This window comes from Papio anubis, chromosome 16 (genome assembly GCF_008728515.1).
Source record: "Papio anubis isolate 15944 chromosome 16, Panubis1.0, whole genome shotgun sequence".
NCBI classification, from domain to species: Eukaryota; Metazoa; Chordata; class Mammalia; order Primates; family Cercopithecidae; genus Papio; species Papio anubis.
In genome coordinates, this window is record NC_044991.1 from 14788596 (window position 1) to 14813521 (window position 24926).

The 24926-nt window shown below is 42.7% G+C and overlaps 2 protein-coding genes across 29 annotated transcripts in view; one reads left to right on the forward strand and one right to left on the reverse strand.

Moving 5' to 3' along the window:
- The window catches only part of LOC116268664 (apolipoprotein L6-like), a 39337-nt gene extending 15811 nt beyond the window's left edge, over positions 1-23526 (reverse strand). For 3 of the 8 annotated variants that reach the window (XM_031656349.1, XM_031656348.1, XM_031656347.1), the window contains exons 1-6: positions 23290-23493; positions 17792-17880; positions 14113-14209; positions 11668-11999; positions 11165-11287; positions 7117-7156 (exon numbers count right to left, since the gene is read on the reverse strand). In XM_031656349.1, the coding sequence (XP_031512209.1) occupies positions 7117-7156; positions 11165-11287; positions 11668-11999; positions 14113-14209; positions 17792-17813 (614 nt within the window). In that variant the 5' untranslated portion in view covers positions 17814-17880; positions 23290-23493. Of the gene's footprint in view, positions 1-7116; positions 7157-9173; positions 9227-11164; positions 12000-14112; positions 14210-17791; positions 17881-23289 lie in introns of those variants that run through there. The other 5 variants (XM_031656346.1, XM_031656344.1, XM_031656343.1 and 2 more) reach the window with 5 other exon arrangements.
- Positions 1-24926, forward strand: part of RBFOX2 (RNA binding fox-1 homolog 2) — a 359885-nt gene that overhangs the window by 155972 nt on the left and 178987 nt on the right. The window lies entirely within an intron of this gene.

The following is a 24926-nucleotide window of genomic DNA, read 5'->3' on the forward strand; positions in this document are numbered from 1 at the left end:
AATCCTCCCGTCTTATCTTTGGCTCTTACTATAGAAGCTGGCATAAAACAATACAGGTCTACTGAGGACTGACTGTGCATGCAGGCGAGTGAACGTGTTACTGGAAACAGGTCCCCATCCAGACCCCAAGAGAGGTTCTTGGATCTTGCACAAGAAAGGACTCAGGGCAAGTATGCAGAGTAAAGTGAAAGCAAGTTTATTAGGAAAGTAAAGGAAAAAAAGAATGGACCAGGTGCAGTGGCTCATGCCTGTAATTCCAGCACTTTGGGAGGCTGAGGTAGGTGGATCATGAGGTCAGGAGTTTCAGACCAGCCTGGCCAACATGGTGAAACCCCATCTCTACTAAAAATACAAAAATCAGCTGGGTGTGGTGGCACGTGCCTATAATTCCAGCTACTAGGGAGGGTGAGGCAGGAGAATCACTTGAACCTGGGAGGCAGAGGTTGCAGTGAACCAAGATGGTGCCACTGCACTCCAGCCTGGGCAACAGAGCAAGACTCCATCTCAGAAAAAAAAAAGAATAGCTACTCCATAGACAGAGCAGCCCCAAGGGCTACTGGTGGTTGCCCATTTTTATGGTTATTTCTTAATTATATGCTAAACAAGGGGTGGATTATTCAAGCCTCCCCTTTTTAGACCATAGAGGGTAACTTGCTGATGTTCCCATGGCATCTGTAAACTGTCATGGCTCTGATGAGAGTGGAGCAGTGAGGATGAAGAGATGTCATTCTCATCGCCATCTTGGTTTTGGTGGGTTTTAGCTGGTTTCTTTATTGCAACCTATTTTATCCTCAAGGTATTATGACCTGCATCTTGTACCAACCTCCTGTCTCATCCTGTGACTTAGAATGCCTAACTCTCTGGGAATGCAGCCCAGGAGGTCTCAGCCTTATTTTACCCAGACTCTGTTCCAGATGGAGTTGCTCTGGTTTAAACACCTCTGACATTTCTTCCCTCCCTTTTATAAGAGAACCCTTAATCATAAGGGTTGCAGAGCGACCAAGATTCATCTTCTGTAACTTCTTCAGACTGAATAGGGTGATGATATTCCTGCCTAACTATAAGAGTCTCTTGTGTTTAGGGTATAGAGGAGCTCAGTCAGAAAGTATCAGTATAGTAATGGCCATTCATAACTCCAAGTTTTGACAAGAGGTGATACCTGGAAGATTAATAAGTGTTTAATTTAAGAAATCGTTGAGCAAGCATATCCTTATTCCTACACAGAAAGAGTACAATAGCAATATATTCCACAACAGTAAAGCAAAATAAGTAAAATTATTCCAAGTAAACTAAATTAGAAGGCTTTCCAAGAACTGGGCAACTGTTGGAGCCAAGCTGACGTGGGATCGATAGTTGAGTCCGATGTGCTCAGAATTAGAATATTGATTCACATTTTTACATTACCCATCTGTCTTGTTTCTTTTAAGCTGCAGTCAGGAATGGTTGGTTTACAGGAATAAGCAGGGTTAGCCTAAATTGCAGAAACAAACTTAAAAACAACTGATGAGACTAGAATTTAATAACAAGTGTACCACAGTTTTTGAAACATAATATTTCTCTCTCCAGTTTCCCATTTTTACTAAAGACAAATTATGGCAACACCAATTTACCTTTTCATACTTGACCTAATTGTTTGTCTAAAGTGCTTCAAGAATAATTATTTTTTACATAAGCTCTTTGTAAATTGGCTTTGATGGAACTCTGTTCCATAGAAGGAATTTTAGATAGGACTTTTATTAGAGCCAAGCCTTGCCATGGGTTTGTATCCTCAAATACCTATGAATTGAGTAAATTCCTCTCCTCCTGAGGTTCCAAGATAACTTGGGGCCCCCGGGCCTGATAGAAAGTGACATTCTTTACTTACCACCAATCAGAAACCCTATACAGGGACTGTGGAGGCAAGATATGAGGCCAGTTTTCCCAAGGGACTTTTATTGGCTTTACAGTTAAGTTTGATTCCTTAAAGGAAAGCACAATATTCCAGTCAAGGCCTTGGTAAAATAATCAGTTTTTCCAATTGTGCCCTGTTACAAAAGAAAACAGATTCTAATTGCACTTATGCAAATAACTATACTGCCATAAGTTAAGAATACTCGCAACTAGTTTTCAAATTCTGGAGAAATCATGTAGAGAGAAACAAATATGCTCCAAATTTTGTTCACAGAAGTACACTTTACTCAATTGTTAAAAGCTGTAAATAGCTCAAAAGAAAAGTTTCCTTGTCTCTGAAAAACAAAAAAAAGGATCAGCAACATTTTAAGCAAAGTAAAAAAACAAAAGATTACTTCAGACTTCTATTAGTTTACTCCATGCAGTTAACTTCTGTTCTGTTTGATAGCTATGAACATTTCAGCTCTCCATGAGAGTTCTGAAAGTTTTTTCTCTATTCTGATGTCACACTTCCAAAGTTATCAGAATCCTACACTCAAGAACACCTGTTAGAGTTTTATAGTTGATTATAAATCACCTTTTAAAGAGGGTTAAAACAAGACAACAATTGTTTGTAGGTGAAGAAACATCTTAGGACAACCACAGTCAAAAACATGATAGACAAAGAAATTTGGTTACCTCTGTGGCATACAATTATTTTATATAACAATTATAATTATTAATAACATACTCTAAGTCATATCATAATTATAGGAGTTTTTCTTAAAAATAATTTTGGAAGGCCGGGCGCGGTGGCTCAAGCCTGTAATCCCAGCACTTTGGGAGGCCGAGGCAGGTGGATCACAAGGTCAGGAGATCAAGACCACGGTGAAACCCCGTCTCTACTAAAAATACAAAAAATTAGCCAGGCGCGGTGGCAGGCGCCTGTAGTCCCAGCTACTCAGGAGGCTGAGGCAGGAGAATGGCGTGAACCCGGGAGGCGGAGCTTGCAGTGAGCTGAGATTGCGCCACTGCACTCCAGCCTGGGCGACAGCACGAGACTCCGTCTCAAAAAAAAAAAATTTGGAATACATACCAGTAACATTTATACAAATATAGCCCAAAGAAAACCAAACACCATTTCATATTTGATGATGCTTCCTGTATGACTTTTATACTAAATAAGCCAAATGTCACTGTCGCATTAGTGCATTATTGATGTCAAACCCAGTTCTTAATAAAACCTTATAGACATATCTACCCAATTTTAATGTTTGACCATAAGGTAAGATTCTCATAAACTTTTTATAACCCTTTACAAATGTGTGTTAAAGAGTAGGTCATAAGCAGGGTTTTGCTCTAACAAAAACCTGTTGTGCTTTTATTCCAATGTTTAATTTATGGAAAAACTGAATAATGCCTCTTTAACTTTAGCCAATATATTCACACACAAAATCTCTTACAATTAATTTTTTAAATAAAACTTCCACAACTTTCTTAAAAACCTTCAGCTTTATTCTATCTAACTTAAAACAATCCTCTAACCCTTTAGGAGAAGAAAAGAAAATTCACGGCTGGGAGCGGTGGCTCACGCCTGTAATCCCAGCACTTTGGGAGGCTGAGGCAGGTGGATCATGAGGTCAGGAGATCAAGACCATCCTGGCTAACATTGTGAAACCCCATCTCTACTAAAAAATACAAAAAATTAGCCAGGTGTGGTGGTGGGTGCCTGTAGCCCCAGCTACTCGGGAGGCTGAGGCAGGAGAATGGAGTGAACCTGGGAGGCAGAGCTTGCAGTGAGCTGAGATTGTGCCACTGCACTCCAGCCTGGGCGACAAAGCGAGACTCCATCTCAAAAAGAAAAAAAATTTCACTTTGCTAACCTTACAGGTGGAACTGTTTCTTTAGTAGTCTTAATTACATGTTACAATGTTAACTCTTAGCAACTTTTACTTTTGGTGAAAAACCTGGTTAGTAAGTGATATTAATTATGTACCAGGTGTGGAGCCTAGGCCACCAGAGGGTCTGACTATTTCCAACATAGCTAGGGGGCATGGCTAACTCCACATGTCCCAGGCCTTATCTAGAATATAATACTCCAAGATAAATTGAACAATTTTTAAAAGCCAAAGAAGCAGTTTATGACTTTACTACATTTAGTAAACCTAATATCTGACCTGCATAATTTAGACGAAATATTTACATTTTTGAAAATATTTTTATTTCACTAATAGTCTTTAAAACTGTCTTCGTTTCCCAAAGGTTACTTAAGTTACATGAACTAAATAAAAGGCATTATACTTTTTAATTTTCTGACAAAATATTTGATTTAAGCTCTTATTATTATTAAACAAAATTAATCAAAGCTCTTTCATATATAAATATCACACACAGAACCTATATAAATACACAGACAGACAGAAGATAAAAGACTCATTCCTTAAGCCAGGAATTGGACTCTGAATCCAGGTCACTATTGTGAAAAAAGAAATCACAGCCACATGGTTATAAGGTCAAGTTCCCAAGGACGTACAGGACAAGGAAAAAACCTCATTAAATTTTTTTCAGGGACCCGCAGAAAAGTTCGTAATTTTCCAGTTTGCTGGGCCATCTGAAACAGGCTTACAGGTGTCCTAAGCCCACGTTTTATCCTAAGGTACCCCTCTTGGTGACAGAACAATACAGAAAGACCCACAAAACACACCAGATTCACTACAGCTTAAGATTAGCCTCGTGAATCCTTTTTTCCATTAATCAAAACTTTATAAGAGATAAACAGTGATTTTTTTTTTTTTTTTTTGAGACGGAGTCTCGCTCTGTCGCCCAGGCTGGAGTGCAGTGGCTGGATCTCAGCTCACTGCAAGCTCCGCCTCCCGGGTTCACGCCATTCTCCTGCCTCAGCCTCCCGAGTAGCTGGGACTACAGGCGCCCGCCACCTCGCCCGGCTAGTTTTTTGTATTTTTTAGTGGAGACAGGGTTTCACCATGTTAGCCCATGTTGGGATGGTCTCGATCTCCTGACCTTGTGATCCGCCCGTCTCGGCCTCCCAAAGTTCTAGGATTATAGGCTTGAACCACCGTGCCCGGCTAAACAGTGATTTTTACCATTCCTTTGCAGTTTGCACAGAGAGAGAGAGGAAAGGGAAGGGAGAAAAGTATTGCTTATGGCAGGGTGGGGAAGGCAAGGTGCTCCGGGAGGCCAGAGAAAGACCTGCCCACTGCAGCAGACACTGAATCAAATTTACCATATAAGATTCTTTCTTATATAAAATTACTTCTCTTTAAGCTTTTTAACCTTGAAAGAATTATTTATAACTTTATTTACATCATTTTTTATTTTCTGGTTCCTTTTACCTGGTTTTATACATAACCTTTTAATAAGTTCTGAATTAGACAAAACTTGTTCACCTTTTTTGTTTTAAAAAAAAGACACACTATTTTTTTAAGCAAGAGTGTTTTCCTACAAGATATATTTGTTGGAAAATACACAAATAATAAATTATCTGTTATTTAATTTAATATGACTTTATATTCTAAATTGCATCCAGTTTGTATTTATCCCATTACATTTACCTATTTCATTTTAATTGTTTACCTAGATTATTTATAAAAATTATGATAGTCATGATTTAAAGTTATGAAACTTCCATTGCAAAATTACAGCTGAGACAGTGAAAAACAATTTGACCTAACTGACTCCACCTTGCTCTTAACCTCCAAGCTCTCCCTTGTTCATTCCTGGGCATAGGCCGAATGAACTTTTGAAGAAATCTAGTCTAAGATTAGCTTTGAAACAAAGACAATAACAGTCCTTTCCCAAAACAAACCTCCTTCTTGTCTGTGGACTAAACTGCCTCAAGCCACAGGATTAGAAGTTATGGTAATCTTACTAAATTCAAGATGCAGCTATTTTCATTAAACCATATCAATGTCATATTTCTTAAAAATTACACAAGCAAAGATCATTACAGTTTTGTAACCCCTACGCCAAATTTTGACACCTTACGGTATTTTGCAGGGATAAGTATAAAATCACTTGATTGATAGAATGCAAACAAAAATGTATGCTGGCAATTCTTAAGACATTTCTAACATCACTTTACCAATAATTTTAAAGCTAGCTTATTTATTAAATATTTTACTTAAGTTACATAAACTTGAAAAAGCATTTGACTACTCTTCTTTTTTAGTATCTGATTTAAGCACTTTTATTTTTCTTTAAGCCAGTTGGAGCTGTTTTATATATTTTTCGTACTGAAACATTGTGTACACAACACATACATACATATAAGGACATATTAGGCATGCCAATAGAAGTACATTTTACAGATTTATAATGCCCACCCCCACCCCCCCCCCACCTTTTTTTCCTATCTTAGACTTTCAGATTCTTGATAACCTGTTTTACAACCCTAGGCAATTGTCAGCTAAATAGTCTTAAATTTGCACATTAAAGAAAACAACCCAGGTGAAAATCAAATAGCAAAATTTACATCATAAGGTACAGAGAGAAAAAAGCCTGGTGGTGTTAGAGGAAGATGTTTTTATTTTTCTTTGAGCCAAATTAAACATAACATTAAACTACATTCTTCCTTAACACAAGAGTAGCCTCTGTTGCAATAACTATTTTAGTCAAGAAATCCGGCGAAAACAGAATTCAGTCAACTGAGTAGTAAAAGGAAAAAAAACTTTTTTTTGCTACAAAAATAAGACAAGGTCTTAGGAGAGAAAAACAAACAAGAAACAAAAAATGAAGGCCTTTCAAATACAAACATGCACAAACACACACATCTTGGATGTGAGTGTTTTAAATAAGCAGACTTTCAACCATTGAGCTCCTTGAAAAACTTAAAAAAAAATCTTATTAGCAAATCTCAGCTAGGACAAAAGGTTGCTATTTCAGAGGTACAGCCATTGCTCTTTCAGTTTGGTCTGGCTAGCAAAAAGGTGGCCTTGTTATGTAAATAAAGCCCTTAGAGTAATTAAAATTAAAAAAAAATTTTTTTAAGCTGGCTGTTTTCCTACTACGTCAGAGTCCTTGACCCCATAATGTAGGGTTCCCCTTCGGATTTGACTAAGACAGAAACAAACAACAAAACAGTTAAGCAAAACTAACAATGGTCACACAGATTATACAATTTCTGAGCGCTCTAAGGGTAAGCAGAAATTAACACCAGCTGGTTGTTAAATACTAACTTTAGTCGTTTAAAAAGAATTTGCAAGACAGAATCCCAAAACAGTTTCTTACCTAGTGATGGGTCTCAGGCTGTAGACTGCCCTGTACCAACCTAGAAGCAGGAAAAACAAAACAAACAATTCTCCCCATTGCAAGAGAGCTCAAACTCCATTAAAACATCACCTGCCTTCCATCATCATGAAAGCAGGAAAACTTGCTTTCCTTGTTGGGAGCAAGTAAAACTCCAACAAAAGAGGTGTTGTACAGCAAAATAAACTTCAGATCTCTACCAAATTTTAAGAGATCAGGGATTTTCTGGAGGGAGTCCTCTCAGACCTCAGCAAATTGTCCTATTGGTTTGAGCCATAAAGTTAGCTCATGCTGGTACCAAGCACTGACAGATTCGTCAACGGTCGGGAGCATCTCCACTCAGAATCCATTCATGGTTTCCAAAATGTGAACCCAGAAAATCTGAGACAGGTCTCAGTAAATTTAGAAAGTTGATTTTGCCAAGGTTGAGGACACACCTGTGACACAGCCTCAGGAAGTCCTGAAGACATGGGACCAAGACGGTCGGGGCATAGCTTGGTTTTATACATTTTAGGGAGACATAAGACATGAATCAATATATGTAAGAAGAGCATTGGTTCAGTGGGGAGGGAGCTTCCAGGTCACAGATAAGTGAGACACAAATGGTTGCATTCTTTTGAGTTTCTGATTAGCCTTTCCAAAGGAGGCAATCAGATACGTATCTATCTCAGTGAGCAGAGGGATAGCTTTGAACAGAGTGGGAGGTGGGTTTGCCCTAAGCAGTTTCGCTAAGCTTGGGTTTTCCTTGGTGATTCTGGGGTCCCAAGATATTTTCCTTTCATAGTTGACATCCCCAGTGTGATAGTGTTTAGGGCTCAGAAAAAGATACCCTAAAATAGGGTGCTTTGGCATGCTGAGTTCTTTGTATAAAGGAGACTGAAGGGCCTCAGAAATAAGAGAACGAAGGTCTGTCTTTGACCCACTCCTGCCCACTTCCCTTCCTTTCCAAAGCACAGGGAGGAGCTTTCTTTGAAGTTCTCTTATTTGATTAAGGGAAGTTTCTCCAGAAGGAAGACAATTGTCCTGGACACCCCTTCCTGGAATCTACATCAATCAGAGAAGATTAACTCGTAATGCAGGACAGGAGAATAATTAAAAGTTGCTCAAGACACCACACTGAGATAGACTTTTTGCTTATTCTTTCAACTATAGTTATGTGTTCAATAACAATGTTTCAGTCAACTGCATATACAACCATGGTTTGATAAGATTATAGTGGACTTGAGAAATTCCTATTGCCTAATATGCCGAAGGAAGAAAACGTTTTAAAATGTATTTTGTGTACCCTAAGTGTGCTGTGTTTATAAAGCCTACAGTAGTATACAGTAATGTCCTAGGCCTTCACCTTCACTCACCACTCGCTGACTCATCTGGAGCAACTCTCAGCCCCGCAAGCTCCATTTGTGGTAAGTGCCCTGTACAGGAGAGCCAATTCTTATCTTTTATGCCATATTTTTACTTTTCTTTTTCTCTGTTTACATATGTTTAGATGCACAAATATTTCCCATTGTGCTGCAATTCCCTATAGTATTCAGTAGTCACATGTTGTACAGGTGTGTAGCCTGCGAGCAATAGGCTCTCCCATATAGCCTAGGTGTGTAGTAGGCTATGCCATCTAAGTTTGGATAAGTACACTCTGTGATAATCACACGACAATGCAGTTGCCTAACGACACATTTCTCAGAATGTATCTGTCATGGGCGTCAATGTGCAGAGACCACCAAACAGACTTTGTGTGAGCAATAAAACTTTTTAATCACTTGGGTGCAGGCGGGCTGAGTCCAAAAAGAGAGTCAGCGAAGGGAGTTAAGGGTGGGGCCGTTTTACAGGATTTGGGTAGGTAAAGGAAAATTACAGTCAAAGGGGGGTTGTTCTCTAGCAGGCAGGAGTGGGGGTCACAAGGTGCTCAGTGGGGGAGCTTTTTGAGCCAGGATGAGCCAGGAAAAGGAATTTCACAAGATAATGTCATCGCTTTAGGCAAGGACCGGTCATTTTCACTTCTTTTGTGGTGGAATGTCATCAGTCAAGGAAGGGCGGGCATTTGCACTTCTTTTGTGATTCTTCAGTTACTTCAGGCCATCTGGGCATATACCTGCAAGTCACAGGGGATGCAATGGCTTGGTTTGGGCTCAGAGGCCTGACAGTATCCTTGTCACCAAGAGATACATGACTGTATTCTTCTTCTTTTTTCTTTTTTTTTTTGAGATGGAGTTTCATTCTGTCACCTACAGCCTGCGTTCAAGCAATTTTCCTGCCTCAGCCTCCCGAGTAGATGGGATTACAAGTACCCTGCCACTACATCTGGCTAATTTTTGTATTTATAGTAGAGACAAGGTATTGCCATGTTGGCCAGGCTGGTCTCAAAGACCTGACCTCAGGTGATCTACCTTTCTCAGTGTAATAAGGCAAACTTTGCTCACCATACACTTCCTGCCCCTACCCCCTCCCATGGCCTGTGTCTCTACCTCCCCATCAGAGGCCCCACTTCCTGTAGCTTGGGGTGCTATTTAAGCTTCCGCCATCTGGCCCACATTAAAAAATGTATATGCCTTTTCTCCTGTTAACCTGTCTATTGTCAGCTTGTTTTATAGATTCAAATTCTTAAACCTTCAAGGTCTAGAAAGGAAGTTCCTTCTGCCCCTCCAATAGTATAAAGAAGTGGAGCCTTTTGGTAGGTGATAGAGTCATGAGGGCCCTGCCTTTAGGCATGGAATTAGTGCCTTTATAAAAGAGACCCAGGGGGGCTTGTTTGCCCCTTCTGCCATATGAGGACACAGCAAGACGGTGCCATCTGTGAAGCAGAGTGAACCTTCACCAGATATGGAATCTGCTGGTGCCTTGATTTTGGACTTCCTAGCCTCCAGAACTGTGGATTTCTGGATATATCTCTGTTGTTTGTAAATTACCCCGTCTAAGGTATTTTGTTAAAGCAGCACAAACAGACTAAGACACTTGGTGAGTGACATAACCTCCTTGGCTTAGTCATCTTCAGTTACTATAACAAAATAGTAACAAACTACTATAGATTGAGTTGCTTACACCACAGAAATTTATTGTTTCACAGTTCCAGAGGCTAGAAGTCCCAGACTGAGCTGCTGATTCATTCAGTTCCTGGTGAGGGCTCTCTTCTTCTGCCTTGCAAGTGGCTGCCTTCTTGCTGTGTCTACAAATAGCCTTCCTTCAGTGCAGGTGTGCAGCAGGGGTGGGGAGGTCCTCTTGTATTTCCTCCTCCTCTTATAAGGAGGTCAATTCCATTGGGCAAGAACCTTACCCTATGGCCTCATTCAACCCTAATTACCTCCCAAAGGGTCCATCTCTAAATACAGCCACATTTTGGTTTAGGACTTCAAACATATGAATTTGGAGGAGGAGACAATTTAGTTCTTAACTCTCCCTACGGCTCAGTGACTCTTTGTTAAAACTGGGAAGACCCGGCTGGGCATGGTGGCTCAAACCTATAACCCCAGCACTTTGGGAGGCCAAGGTGCCTGGATCACTTGAGGTCAGGAATTAGAGACCAGCCTGGCCAAAATGGTGAAACCCTGTCTCTACTAAAAATACCCAAATCAGCTGAGCGTGATGGTGTATGCCTGGAATCCCAGCTACTTGGGAGGCTGAGGCAGGAGAATTGCTTGCACTCAGGAGGCAGAGGTTGCAGTGAGCCGAGATCATGCCACTGCACTCCAGCCTGGGCAACAGAGACCCTGTCTCAAAACAAACAAACAAACAGGGGAGACCCTTTTCCCAGCAATAGGCCTTAAGGAGCATTGAGGGATAAACAGAAGGCATGCCTAGGTCTGTCCAGGACAGGCACCCTCATCTCCAAGATGTACTCGATATTATTTGGACCTCCAAGGCCATTGTATGCCATGTCCTAAGAAACATTCATGTAAACTTTACATACACACAGACACACACACACCCACACCCACACCCACACCCACACATGCTCCCTTAACCCCTTCCAGTAAGACTTGGTTTCACAGGTCCCAGTTAAATCCTTCCCTACCCCTCTGGCCCTTGACCTTACTTTCTGTTGCAAGCTCTCGTAGTACTGGGTGAGTTCTGTGAGTTTCCTCTCCCACTCCGAGGCCTCGGATCTCAACTCTTCCGCAAGCTCTGCCCTTGCTCCTTCCTTCAGGTGCTTCCATCCCTTTGAGAGAGCGTGGCAGTCAAGGCCAAGGGAGATGACGGACATCACACCTCCCCGCAGGCGAGCATTCTTGGTCATCGCCAGTGTTGTTCCCCCAAAGGCCTTTTGTATCTGCCTGCTGCTCCGGGAGGAGACTTGGCCAGTGGTCAGAAGACGCTTGCTAGCACTGGCCAAGTGTGGGTCAGCTCTGAATTTCTGAAATGCACGGATGTTTTTCTTGGCACCCTTCAAGACGTTTACACCATCATAGGCAATCTTTACAGCAGCTGTGGCATAGTCTGCCCTGTTTACCTCCTCCTCCCTGTCCTCTTGGTCATGGGTGGGCAGTATGTCTTCAGCCTGTGCTTGGGCTTTTTTATTTTCGGATTTTTCCAACATACCACTCACAATGCTGGTGACCCCAGCTGCTGCTGCCAAAACTTGACCAGCGCCGGAGAGCAGTAGGCTCGCTCCTCCTGTTACTGGGGCAAAGGCTAAACCCAGGAGGCTCATCGCGTCAGAGATGACAGCAGTAGAGTTGATCACTATGTTAGCCTTGGTGAATTTCTTGTGAGTGTTGTCAATATCCTCTGCAAGGGCACGGAGCTTGTCAATGTTCCCTTTTAGATCTTCTTTCAATCTGGGAAATTCTCTCAAAAATCTTTTTTCTTTGGGGGACAGATCTCTGTCTTGTAGCTCCACGTCTTCACACAGAGGAACATCTTCCTCATCCCTGAGGAGAAATGAAATAAAGATTTTGCTTCAGCTTCCCAGATGGGAAACTGCTTGTGGCTCTTGGATATTCTTGCCACTCTCAACTTCGAATCCTCCCTGTACCTCCCTACAAAATCCCCTGAAAAGTCCCAGAGCATTGTAGAGTAGTTCAACTTTCGCTGAAAACTACTGGTTCCGTGGAGAAAAGAAACACGTAAGAGGGGCATGTGGAAGGACAAATGTGAGTCACCCCAGCCTTGACCAAGGAATGGGGAAGGAAGATTAAGTCCTGAGGTATGTTTTCAGCCTTGTTCAGAGAAAGCACAGCACTGCTGCAGAGGAGGGGCAGTGGGGAAATGTTAAAACCCCACTCAAGATGAGGAACTTGGGAACAACGGCGGGAGAGATCTGGGAAAAGTAGGAGAAAGAGAAGACAAGGTAGTGGGCAGGGGATGAGAGTCCCAGATGTGTAGAAGTGAGTAGGAGGGTGGAGGGGGCCATATTGAGTCATACATCCTCCACTCTGATGACCCTGAATCTGGCTACGTGGGGTGTGCCTCTGCTTCTATCAGGAGTTACACATTGAGAGTTGAGATCAATTATTATTCATGTCCTGAATGCTCTCCTTGCTCTTGGTCAGCTTTACTTGACCCTTCAAGCAGATGGGATTGGTCCTTTATGGAAGAAGTTTGAGACAAAGAGACCCAGACCTCTCTTCCTCCAACATTTCACAGGACGAAGTACGAAGGGATCTTTGCCAGGTCAGTTGGCTTTGACCTTCAAGGGAGAGCTGCATCAGGGTGAGAGCAAAGCCTACTGCTTGGGGCATTTTCTCATGTAAGGTGCCATTTGTGCATTTCTTTCAGGGTGAGCCAAGGAGGCCTGGTGATAACAGATGCCCTGGCCCAAAGGAGAACATCAGAGCTGGAGGGAACCCTGGAGAGGATCTGGGCCATCTCCTTTATGATTCAGTGGGGGGCCTCAAGCCCAGAGAGAAAAGAGGACACTCCCAAAGGAACATGCAAGGTAAAGATGGAGCGTTGGGTGGGCTCTGAGTCCTAAACTTGGTGCTTTCTGCCCTTCCTCTCATCTGTCAGTTGATGTCACGGCCTCCTCATTGAAGTATATGTATGTCCATAAATGTTTTTATCTTTAAATCTCTCTTTCCACACACACATGCACAGAATTCCTCAGTGGGAAAGATTAGAAACTAAATATACCATCGAGCATATGTTTTAAGTATTAATGAATTAATAAATTTAGGCCCAATTATCCATTAATCCACAGATGTAAATCAGTTAACAGAGCAGAAGATCACCAGGGCTTGCAATGGGGAAGGGGTGGGATGAAGGCAAGCGGGGTGGTCCTGATGAAGAACCCTAGACATAAAAGATGCCATAGTTTAGCCCACCCTGATCTTTGTGTTTCCTCAAGGTATGCTAGACAAAAAGAAACAGCAAATAGATACGTAGCTGCAAAGATCAACAATGCCACTGTATATTAACTGTAGAGTTTTGGTTTTAGCATGGCTGATAACTAACAGAAGCTTGACTTCATGTGTTTCTTAATTAAACCAAGCATCTCACATGTGAACATCTCTGCTCCAGTACATCCTGTATCACTTGGTGATGTCTACTGGCATTGGATAACATTTCAGTTCAGTTCCATGAGATACTACACATAATTCACCTAATTCACAGAGCAGATATTTGTTACTTGCACACATTGTGCAGGAGGCTGATTTACCAGTAACTGGGCTTAAATTCATTAATTTGTTAACACCAAATGGCTTCCTTCCTTGGTGGTATATGAGCTGAAGAAACGGAGTTCCTGTCTTCAAGAGAGTTACAGAGATGAGGCTCCAGAGTGGAGCAACTTCTATCTTTGGAGTCTTATTGCCCAACGCCATGTGACTGACTCAATCTTGACTTGCTCTCCAAAATATTTACTTAAGCTCTGTGAAGTATTTTTTTCCCTAGGGGAACGGATTTTCGTATGCGTAATAGAGACCAGCGGGGAGATAAGGCCCCACAGGTAATCCTATCAGAGCACATGTATTCCTTATTGTGAGGATGCCTGCAGCATTTCAACAGAACCAGCCCTCTCCCTGGGGACTAGGCCTTTTGGGTTACCTTTCCAAACCAACACCAGCTTCACTTTCTTCCTCTGCCTGGTTGTCCAGCAGCATCTGTGGCACCAAATCTGTGTCCCCAGGAGTCAAATGATTTTCTGGTCAGGAATGTAGAAAAACAACATTACTGCACATATGATGAAACCTTATGAAATTCAGGTGTGGAGGGATTTTGGATTCTGTGGTATCAAAATAACAACCATATAGCATACTAAATATTTGCAAACTATTATTTTAAAATTGTATGTTGAGGTGTAGCTTACACACAATAAATGCATGCGGTGAAATAGTCAGTTCAATACATTGTGACCTCTTTATTGGAGGGTAGCAGTATACACCACCCCAAAATATGCCACTTTGGCATAAGGATTATTTTGAGCCAAAAGCAATTGAGAAGAAGTGGGTACAAGAAAAGTTCTCCACCCTCCCCGTATTTGCCTAAAAGCAAGACATAAATTTACAAAGGTAAAGCTGTCCCTCATCTCCTCACTACCAGAAAGGATAAAGTTCGATCACCAAAGATGACATTGACTTGCCTTCCCATAAGGTATTCCTCCTGGAGACTTAAAACCCTTTTCCACTGTCTTACTACTTCTCTAAAAATGTACTGTTCATTGTTGGAGGTGTATTGAAACAGGAATTCAAAGCTACCTCTTTGAGAATTATTTAATCCCTGGATCTCTCCCATGTCCATATGAAATAGACATGTTAACACACTTCTGCTTCGTTTTCTCTTGTTAATCTGTCTTGGGTTACAGGAGTCTGTTCCAGCTAAGAACTTATGAGGATTGAGAAAAAAATTACTTTTCCTCCCATACATAGCCAAGGGCTGGTAACAACCCAAATACATCAATCAATAGAAGAATAAACAAACAAATTATAGTATTTTTATATAGCTAAATACTACATAGCAATAACAACTTTTAAAACTACTGATACCCAAACAACATGGAATAACTTCACAGACATTATTATTGAGTGAAAGAAATCAAACAAATGACTCCATTTATATGAAGTTCAATAATATGCAAATGAATTGGTTGTAGAAGTCAGAATCATGGTTTTCTCTCAGGTGGGGCGATTATTGACTGGGAGGAGGAAGTACAAGGAAATCTCCTGTTCTCCATCTTGACCTGGGTGAGTGATTTCTTAGATGGATATTATAAGAGAGGGAAAAAAAATTTTCCCTCTATTCTTCTAAGTTCTCAACTAGAACCCCTGTAACTCAAGACAGATAAATAAGAGAAAAACAAACAGAAATGTACTCTTAAGTGTATGTAGGAGACACCAGGGAATAAACAATTCTCAGAGGAGTGGCTTAGAACTCCCTGCTTATATAACCACCCTCAACAAAGAATTATACAATTTTAGAGAAGTGACAAGATGAAGAAAAAGACTTTGCATCTTGAGGGCCACCAAACTGTGGGTAGACAAATAAAAACGAAATGAAGAATAGAAAGAGACTAGTCAATAAAGTTTGTTACGCAGCTTCCTCTGGTACCATCTCCAGGCCCATAAAGGTCTAAAGTTCTCAGTGGTTAACCTTTATTATCCTTGATAGAAAGACCTTTGTAAATTTAGGTCTTACTTTTAGGCAAATAGAGAGAGGACAGAGAGCCTTCCTGCATCTGCTTCTTCTTAATTGCCTTCACCTCAAGAATCCCTATGCCAAAGGGGCGTATCTCGGAGTAGCGTATTCTGTTCTCTCACAAATATTATGACCACATGGACAGTAATGATTAAAGGATCATTTTCACCGAACAAAGCAGTAATTTACAAGGCCCCTTTGTACAAATTGTACTCCCAAAAACATAATATGTTGTGATATTGTGATTTATAAGTATAATTATATATAGATATATAATTACATATACGTGTGTATATGTGTGTGTGTGTGTGTGTATGTGTGTGTATATGGTTCTCATCCCCATTTCTGGCACAGGGCTCCTAAAACCCTTGAAATTTCCTGGTGATGAAAACAATAAAGGTGAAAAGAGCATCTTTTCTTAACCATAACCGGGCCCTTTTAGCCACACCTGAGTTGATGTTAATGAGGTGACTTTAGAAAGCCTCTAAGGATGGGGGCACTGGTCGTCTGGGGAAACAACCAGGTGATTTGAGGGTTGGAATATTCAGCCCTTGAGTTCCAGGAGAGGAGAGAGACTGGAGATTGAGTTAACCACCAATGGCCCATAGTTTCTTTAATCAGTCATGCCTGTGTAAGGAAGCCTCCATAAAAACCCAAAAAGACAGGATTCAAAGAGCTTCTGGGTTGGTGAACACATGGAGATACTTGGAGCGTCGTGTGCCCAGAGAGGGCATGGGAACTCCATGTCTCTTCCCCCATATCTTGCCCTGTGCATCAATTCCATCTGGCCATTCTTGAGTTGGATCCTTTATAATAAACTGGTCATTGTAAATAAATGTTTCCCTGAGTTTTGCAAGCTGTTCTAGCAAATTATTGAAACTGAGGAAGGGGGTGTGGAAATCTTCCATGTGTCACCACATTGGACAAAAGTTGTGGGTAACCTGGGGACCCACCACTTACAACTGGTGTCTGAAGTAGGGGCAGTCTTATGGGACTGAGCCCTTAACCGGTGGGATCTAATGGTATCTCCAAGGAGATAGTGTCTGAATTGAGTTAAACTGTAGGATGCCAAGTTTGTTCTCATCAAGAAGTGGAGAATTGCTTGGTGTAGGGGGAAAAACTCACACATTTTGGTGACCAGAAGAAGTAAATTGGTGTGAGTATTGAGGGTAGTAGTAGAGTTCAGCCTCCTTCCTTCGCCTCTCTCGCACACACCCTCTTGCCCTTCTGCCTTCTGCCTTCTGCCATGGGATAACACAGCAAGAAGGTCCTTGCCAGATGCTAGCACCCTGATATTGAACTTCCCAGCCTCCAGAACTGTGAGAAATAAATTTCTTTTCTTCATAAATTCCCCAGTTTGTGGTATTCTGTTATAGCAGCACAAAACAGACTAAGACAGAATAAGAGTCCCCCAGTCCTTCTATCTACAAGGTAAAAATTTTAGGAGCTCTATGTTGGTAGGGGTGATGGCAGCAGTTAGATTTGCAGAAATCCACAGGTTTCACCAGCGCATGTGGGAGGTGAGAGAGTAGAGTCAAGGATAACATCATATTTTTGGGCCTTGAACAACTGTTACAATGAAGATCTCATTTACTGAGATGGGAAGGGGTGGTTTTTTTGGTAGGATATGTGTTTGTCGTGGGGTGTGATAGAGTTCAGTGTGGGATGGGTTAAGTTTGAGAAACCTGTTAGACAGCCAAGTGATGTTGAGTCTGTTTCTGGCTGGAGATCAAATTTGGGAGCCATCAGTGCAGAAAGTAGTTGAAATCATGACTTGGGTGAGAACCCCAGGATAAGAGTAACAGTAGAGACAAAGTGCAGTCAAAGAACTGGGTCCTGAGCACTCCAACAGTGGGACCCGAGGAAAGAGAGGAGGAAGAACAAGAGATGGAACACAGGAGCAGCTAGTGAAGCACACAGAGAACTGACAGAGAATGGCATTTTGGAATCCAGGGTGAAACATTTGAATATGATTGACAGCCTTTGTGTCTCCCTGTATTTTTCAACATTCTGAATCTTGCTTTCCATCTTTATCTTACGAAGATTCTGCTTTACCTGCCAGTGACACTAGCTGGAATGGAAGAAAACATACCTTGGCAGGCTGGAGATAGCATGTTTCTGATCCTCCTTATATTCAGAATGACAGGTGTTCTGGCTGAGAAGAGACGCTGTACTACCTTTCTATAGGAGAAAGAAGGCCTTCTCATTAGTATGGATCCAAAGCCCCTTTCTACCACTTACCTGTTCTGGGGTTTCAAGACATTCAAGATACCACTGTACGTTTCCCTTCTCAGAAAAGAGAAATAGTTTGAGATAATAAGATATAACTTATAGATAAGTAAAATAGCTAGTAAAATGCCTAGCTCAATAAATGTTCGGGAGCAACTAGTTTCTGCATTTTTCACAATTATGAATAGGATAAAAATAGTGTCTTACCTCGGATTGGCTTAGAAAGCAACCCCCAACTACTTTGTATGTTTCTTACAGGAGATACAACTGAAACAGTGACTCGAAAAAAGTTGGAACTAAAAAGTTGGGCAAAATCACAAAGGCAAAGGCAATGTCTGTGGCTGTAAGAGGAATCCTTGGGATGGAACTGTTCTGTGTCTTGATTAGCGGTAGCCACATACGTCCACATGTGAGAAAATTGCAGTAAATTAAACTTGGGAAACTCAGTAATGGGTCTATGGGATCTCTCTGTATTATTTATTATAACTGCATGTAAATCTATAATTATTTCAAAATAGAAACTTTTTTTAAAGTGGCAGGCAAGTACAAAAAAAAAAGTATTGTAACATTATTAATAGTAAAAAACAAACAAAAAAACACCTAAATTTCCACTTAAAGTAGACTGATTAAAAAAACTATGGCCTATCAAACAATGATATCCTATGCAGACATTAAACCAAAGGAGGCAAATTCATGTGAACAGATGTGGAAGGATCTCCTATATGCATTGGTAAATTAAAAGGCAGGGTTCATTTGTACACATAAAAGATAAATGTGACTATATAGACAAGCATCTATGCCAGATGCAGTGGTTTATGCTTTTTTTCTTTTTTCTTTTTTTTTTTTTTTTTTTTGAGACAGAGTCTTGTGCTATCACCCAGGCTAGAGTGCAGTGGTACTATCTCAGCTCACTATAACCTCCACCTCCCGAGTTCAAGCGATTCTCCTGCCCTCAGCCTCCTGAGAAGGTGGGATTATAGGCATCTGCTACCACGCACGGCTATTTTTGTATTTTTAGTAGAGACAGGGTTTCACCATGTTGGCCAGGCTGGTTTCCAACTCCTGACCTCAAGTGATCTGCTCACCTTGGCCTCCCAAAGTGCTGGGATTACAGGCATGAGCCACCAAGCCTGGCCAGTTTATGCCTTTAATCCCAGTACTTTGAGAGGCTGAAGTGGGAGGAAAGTAGCCAGACATGGTTGTTTGCATCTGTAATCCCAGCTACTCAGAAGACTGAGGCAGGAGGATCACTTGAGCCCAGAAGTCGGAGACCAGCCTTGGTAAAACAGTGAGACCTTGTCTCCGAAAAAAAAGAAAAAGAAAAAGAAAAAAAAATTTAATAGCAGTAATCAGTGATGAGATTAAGGGTCAGGAACCAGTGGAAGCTTGCTTTTCTCTAGGTCCCTTCATACTTTTTGTATCAATATTTTTTGCCACGTGGCTGTCTGTGATATGTTAAGCAATTAAAAAAAAAAAAAGTTTTCCTGTGAGGCAGGTTGAATAGTGTGCCCCTTCCCCTGCCAAATTCATGTCTGCTTGGAACCTTAGAATGTGACCTTATCTGGAAATAGGGTCTTTGTAGTTAAAATTAGTGAAGGATCTCCGGGTGAAATTATCCTGGATTTAGGGTGGCCCTGAAATCCACCACTGGTGTCATTATAAGAAGAAGAGGTGACAGAGAGAGACACAGAAAAGAAGGCCGCGCGCAGACAGAGGCAGAGATTAGAGTCGTGCTGTCAGAAGCCACTGAGGCTGCAAAAGGCACAGAGGGTCTCCCGGGAGCCTGCAGCAGAAGTGTGCCCTACCAGCACTGTGACTTTTTACTTCCAGCCTCCAGAACCGTGAGACACTAAATGTCTGTTGTTTGAGGCCACCCGGTTTGTGGTGCTTTCTGACAGCAGGGAAGCCAATATACTCCTTTGGATCTCTTCCCTACATTTGGTACTTGGTCCAGCACTTACGGCAGAAATGCCATTTCCTAGACATGGCTTCTTGCTCAGCTCATCCTCCCTTCTCTCATCCTCTTCCCTTCCACTTGTAAAAAGTTAGAAAAAAAAAAATCCTCCCTCACATACTCTGAAGGGACACAAATTCTTTATTTTTTTTTTATTTTTAATTAATTAATTTTTTTTTTTTGAGACGGAATTTTGCTCTCATTGCCCAGGCTGGCATACAATGGCACAATTTTTGGCTTATTGCAACCTCTACCTCCCAGATTCAAGCGATTCTCCTGCCTCAGCCTCCCGAGTAGCTGGGATTACAGGCACGTGCTAACACGCCTGGCTAATTTTTGTATTTTTAGTAGAGATGGGTTTCACCATGTTGGCCAGGCTGGTCTTGAACTCCTGACCTCAGGTGATCCACCTGCCTCAGCCTCCCAAAGTGCTGGGATTACAGGCGTGAACCACCGTGCCCAGCCTGGGACACAAATTCTTATTTTTTTTTTTTTTTTTTTTTTTTGGGAGGGGTCTTGTTCTTTCCCCGGCTGGAGTGCAGTGGCGCGATCTCGGCTCACGGCAAGCTCCGCCTCCCGGGTTCACGCCATTCTCCTGCCTCAGCCTCCCGAGTAGCTGGGACTACAGGCGCCGCCACCTCGCCCGGCTAGTTTTTTGTATTTTTAGTAGAGACGGGGTTTCACCGTGGTCTCGATCTCCTGACCTTGTGATCCGCCCGCTTCGGCCTCCCAAAGTGCTGGGATTACAGGCTTGAGCCACCGCGCCCGGCCCCCTACAAATTCTTATAGCCATTCATTTTCTAATTGTTTAAATGAATACAAGTTTACGGTTGAAAATTTAGAAATAAATTATAAAATCCACCTGTACACTCACCACATGGAAATAAAAACTAGTGACATTTTATTTTACAAACCAAAAATTTAAATGAATGCTGTTCAGGTAGTTTGTGTGAATTCTTGTCAGTTAACATTGTATCGTTGGGGCTGGGCGCGGTGGCTCAAGCCTGTAATCCCAGCACTTTGGGAGGCCGAAACGGGTGGATCACGAGGTCAGGAGATCAAGACCATCCTGGCTAACACAGTGAAACCCCGTCTGTACTAAAAAATACAAAAAACTAGCTGGGCGAGGTGGTGGGCACCTGTAGTCCCAGCTACTCGGAAGGCTGAGGCAGGAGAATGGCATGAACCCTGGAGGCGGAGCTTGCGTGAGCTGAGATCCGGCCACTGCACTGCAGCCTGGGCCACAGAGCAAGACTCCGTCTCAAAAAAAAAAAAAAAAAAAAAAAAACATTGTATGGTAGTAGTTCCCCAGGTGATATATAGAAACCGTGTCGCATTTCATTATACGAATGTATCACTACACATTCAGTAACTTTCTCACTGTTGAAACTTTGGGTTGTTTTCAGTTAGTTTTAAATTTTGTATTTATAATTTTTGGTTAAAATCCTTATATAGATGTGTGTCTACATGTTTGGTTATTTCTTTGGGGCAGTCTATGAAAAAGAATTAATGTGTCAAAGATAAAAACGTTCTCCCCTCTCTGGTATGTGAAGCTCGGTTTGATTTGAGGGACTTGGCACCTTTAAGGACTTACTTTCACCAGACATACATCTACCTGCTTTACAGTGACCCTGTGAAATCGATGCCAAGATTATGCCCATTTTACAGATGTGCAAACTGAGACATAGGGAGGTCAGTGTTACACAGTAAGCAGGAGAGCCTGTACGATTCCAGCCACGCTGAGTCTGGAGTGGTCGGTCCCAATCAGGGCACATTTGCTCCCCAGGGACGTTGCTAATATCTGGAGACATTTTTGATGGTCTCAGCTGGAGAGGGTATGTAGTGGGCAGACGCCAGGGATGCTGCCAAGCACCCTACAATGCACAGGACGGCCCCCACAACCAGGGATCACCTGGTTAAACATGACAAGGATGCCGGGGGTGAGAGACCCTGGTCTGGAACCCCATTTTTCACCAGAGTCCCTCAGTACCTCTCCCATTTTTTTTTTACATTAGTCCTATGGGATTCAGGGCAAAGGTAACAGCAGGAAACTCGTCTGAGCAGATCCCATTCCCTCCCCTCTGACCTGCTCTCGGTGGTTGTGAGATGAGAGTTGTATTGGGAGAGGATTTGAGACATTATTTTCATTAGAAAGCTTATAGGATATTTATGACAGTCTTTCCTTACCTGCCTTCCCCCGCAAAACCAACTTCTTCAGATACACAATCTAAGTAAGAAAAGTCTGCTTACTTTGAAAACACAGCTTCAAGATAATCTCCCAATGTTTTTTTTTTTTTTTTTTTTGAGACAGGGTCTCACTCTGCTGCCCAGGCTGGAGTGCAGTGGTGTGATCACTGCTCACTGCATTCTTGATTTTCTGGGTTCAAGTAATCCTTCCACCTCAGCACCCCCCTATCCACCCAGTAGCTGGGACTACAGGTGTGCACCATCACGCCCAGCTAATTTTTTAGAGACGGGATCTCGCATGTTGCCCACGCTGGTCTCAAACTCTTGGGCTCAAACAAGACACTTGCCTTAGCCTCCAAGTGCTGGGATTACAGGCATGAGCCACTCGCCTGGCCTAGTCACCCCTAATATTTATCTGAAACTCCCTCACCCTCTTCAAACAGCTTCACATAAACCACACAATCCCTAGAAAACTCTGTAGGTTGGCTTTTGCCAGTTCCGGACAACTCACTCAGCACCCCTTTTTCTTGTGAAATGACACCCCTAAACCACTCCTATACTGAATTTTTTCTAAGAGAGAAACCCACAATGGCTGATGTAATCACGCAACCTTTTTTTTTTTTTTTTTTGCTCTGTGGTCCCGGGCTGGGGAGGGGGCAGTGGCGCGATCTCGGCTCACTGCAAGCTCCGCCATTCTCCTGCAACCTCCCGAGTAGCTGGGACTGCAGGCGCCTGCCGCCACGCCTGGCTAATTTTTGTATTTTAGTAGAGACAGGATTTCACCGTGTTAGCCAGGATGGTCTCGATCTCCTGACCTCGTGATCCGCCCACCTCGACCTCCCAAAGTGCTGGGATTACAGGCGTGAGCAACCGCGCAGCTGAAATCACACCTGCTTTCTAAGTGCCAGATCACCTCTGCTTAAGCCCTTGGATCCCCAGCAGTGGAGGGGCAAATGCAGCTTGACTAGTCACATCACATGCTTTATCACATTTTGATTTAACCCTCAAATGGCTGTAAGGGACAGAAACCTACCGGGTTTAACATAGGAGAAATTGATCCTCAGACTCTCCCCACGCTCTGGCTGGCATTTGAACCCCGCTGCTTGGACAGCAGCTCTTTTTCCTGAGTCAGGTGCCTAAAGCTAACCCCTTGGGGGCTTTGTCCTTCAGGGATTAGAGCAGCAGCCCCCTTCTCCCCCAACTTCTGCCTGCCATCTCACCTTCTCTCCACGGAGCTCTCCTATGTGGCCTCAGATCCCGAGGGAGAGGAAGATCCTGAACCTCTGTCCTTGACTCTCCGAGGCCCTCTGGTCCTGCAGGAGGCTGTGAGCGTCTGGGCTGGAGAAAGACACTAGGGTGGCTTTTGAGCAGGAATTGATTGCAAAACTGGTTTCTGTTAAGTGCTGCAGGAGAAAAAAAAGCAAAACTCTCAGGCTCTTCCAGGAAATCATGGGCTCCAGCTGTGCACTTTCATTTTCCTTTTTGCCTGTTTCTCTAACTGCATGCACAACGAGATGAAAGAGCAGAATCAAAGTCAGAAGGCCTGAGTCTCTCGTCTCTGTCCTGGCTGTATTATAGGATGGACCTATATGGGGTATGAAAATAGCTCCTGTGGCTTAGAGCTATGGTGAGGAGCCCATGAACAAGCGATGGGGCACCTGATGAATAGTGGATTCACAGTAGCGATCATCACTGATTGTTCTGAAACTGCTTTCCTCCACAGCATCTTGATGTGGATAACAGCCCTATGAGGTGCATGGCCGGCATTAAAGGGCTAATAACTCTGAAATGCAGACTCCTCTGAAAATGGAAACTTTTTTATTTTATTTTTTATTTTATTTTTGAGATGAAGTCTCGCTCTGTTGCCCAGGCTGGAGTGCAATGGCACTATCTCGGCTCACTGCAACCTCCGCCTCCTAGGTTCAAGCTATTCCCCTGTCTCAGCCTCCCCAGTAGCTGAGATTACCTGTGCCCGCCACCATGCCTGGCTAATTTTTGTATTTTTAGTAGAGATGGGGTTTTATGTTGGCCAGGCTGGTCTCAAACTCCTGACCTCAAGTGATCCACCCACCTCAGCCCCCCAAAGTGCTGGGATTATAGGTGTGAGCCACTGCAGCCGGCCTGAAAACGAAAACTTAAAAAAAATAATAATTTATTCATTTAGTGACAAAACCTGAGCTGATCTGGCATGAATTCACTTATGGTTTTTATGTCTCTTCCTTAATTTGAATATTCACTGTCACTGTAAAAATATTAATATGTTTGACTGAGGAGGGCTGCTGGGGGTGGGTGGGTTACACAGTACGTGATACCTGCACCCCATTACCTTTCTAAAAATCACTTGGGGACTCTGACATGCATCTGGCCTCAAGGATTGGAGATACAGGATGTGATACTCTGTCTCCCACTCTAAGGAAGAGGAAACTCAGGCTTCTGGAAGTTGTGGGTTGTTAGTGATTACACAGCTAAGAACCAGTCCTAGGCACTGTGTCTGCAAGAATGAGCCCACAGTGTGGTTACGGGCTGAGATCTGTGTCTCTCTAACATTTCTGTCACGTTGTGATCAGAAGTCACGTGGTTTGCAGAAATCCCCAGTCACCACCCCTAGCTGAGGTCACACTGGGTGCTGTTGCTTTGCAGAAGGCGTGGCCCACCTAGCCAGTCCTGCCTTTGCGACGATGGAGGCCACCTCCTGTCCCTGGGCCCTACGAGCAGGAATGAGGGGTTAAGCACTGCTGAGTTGGGTCCTGTAGGGGCCTTTCCAACCCTGGCATCCCAGATTCCACAACCCAGCCCTGCTGTGGCCTCCCACACTTGGAGAACACTCTAAACACAGCCTGACCTTGAAGCGGACTTG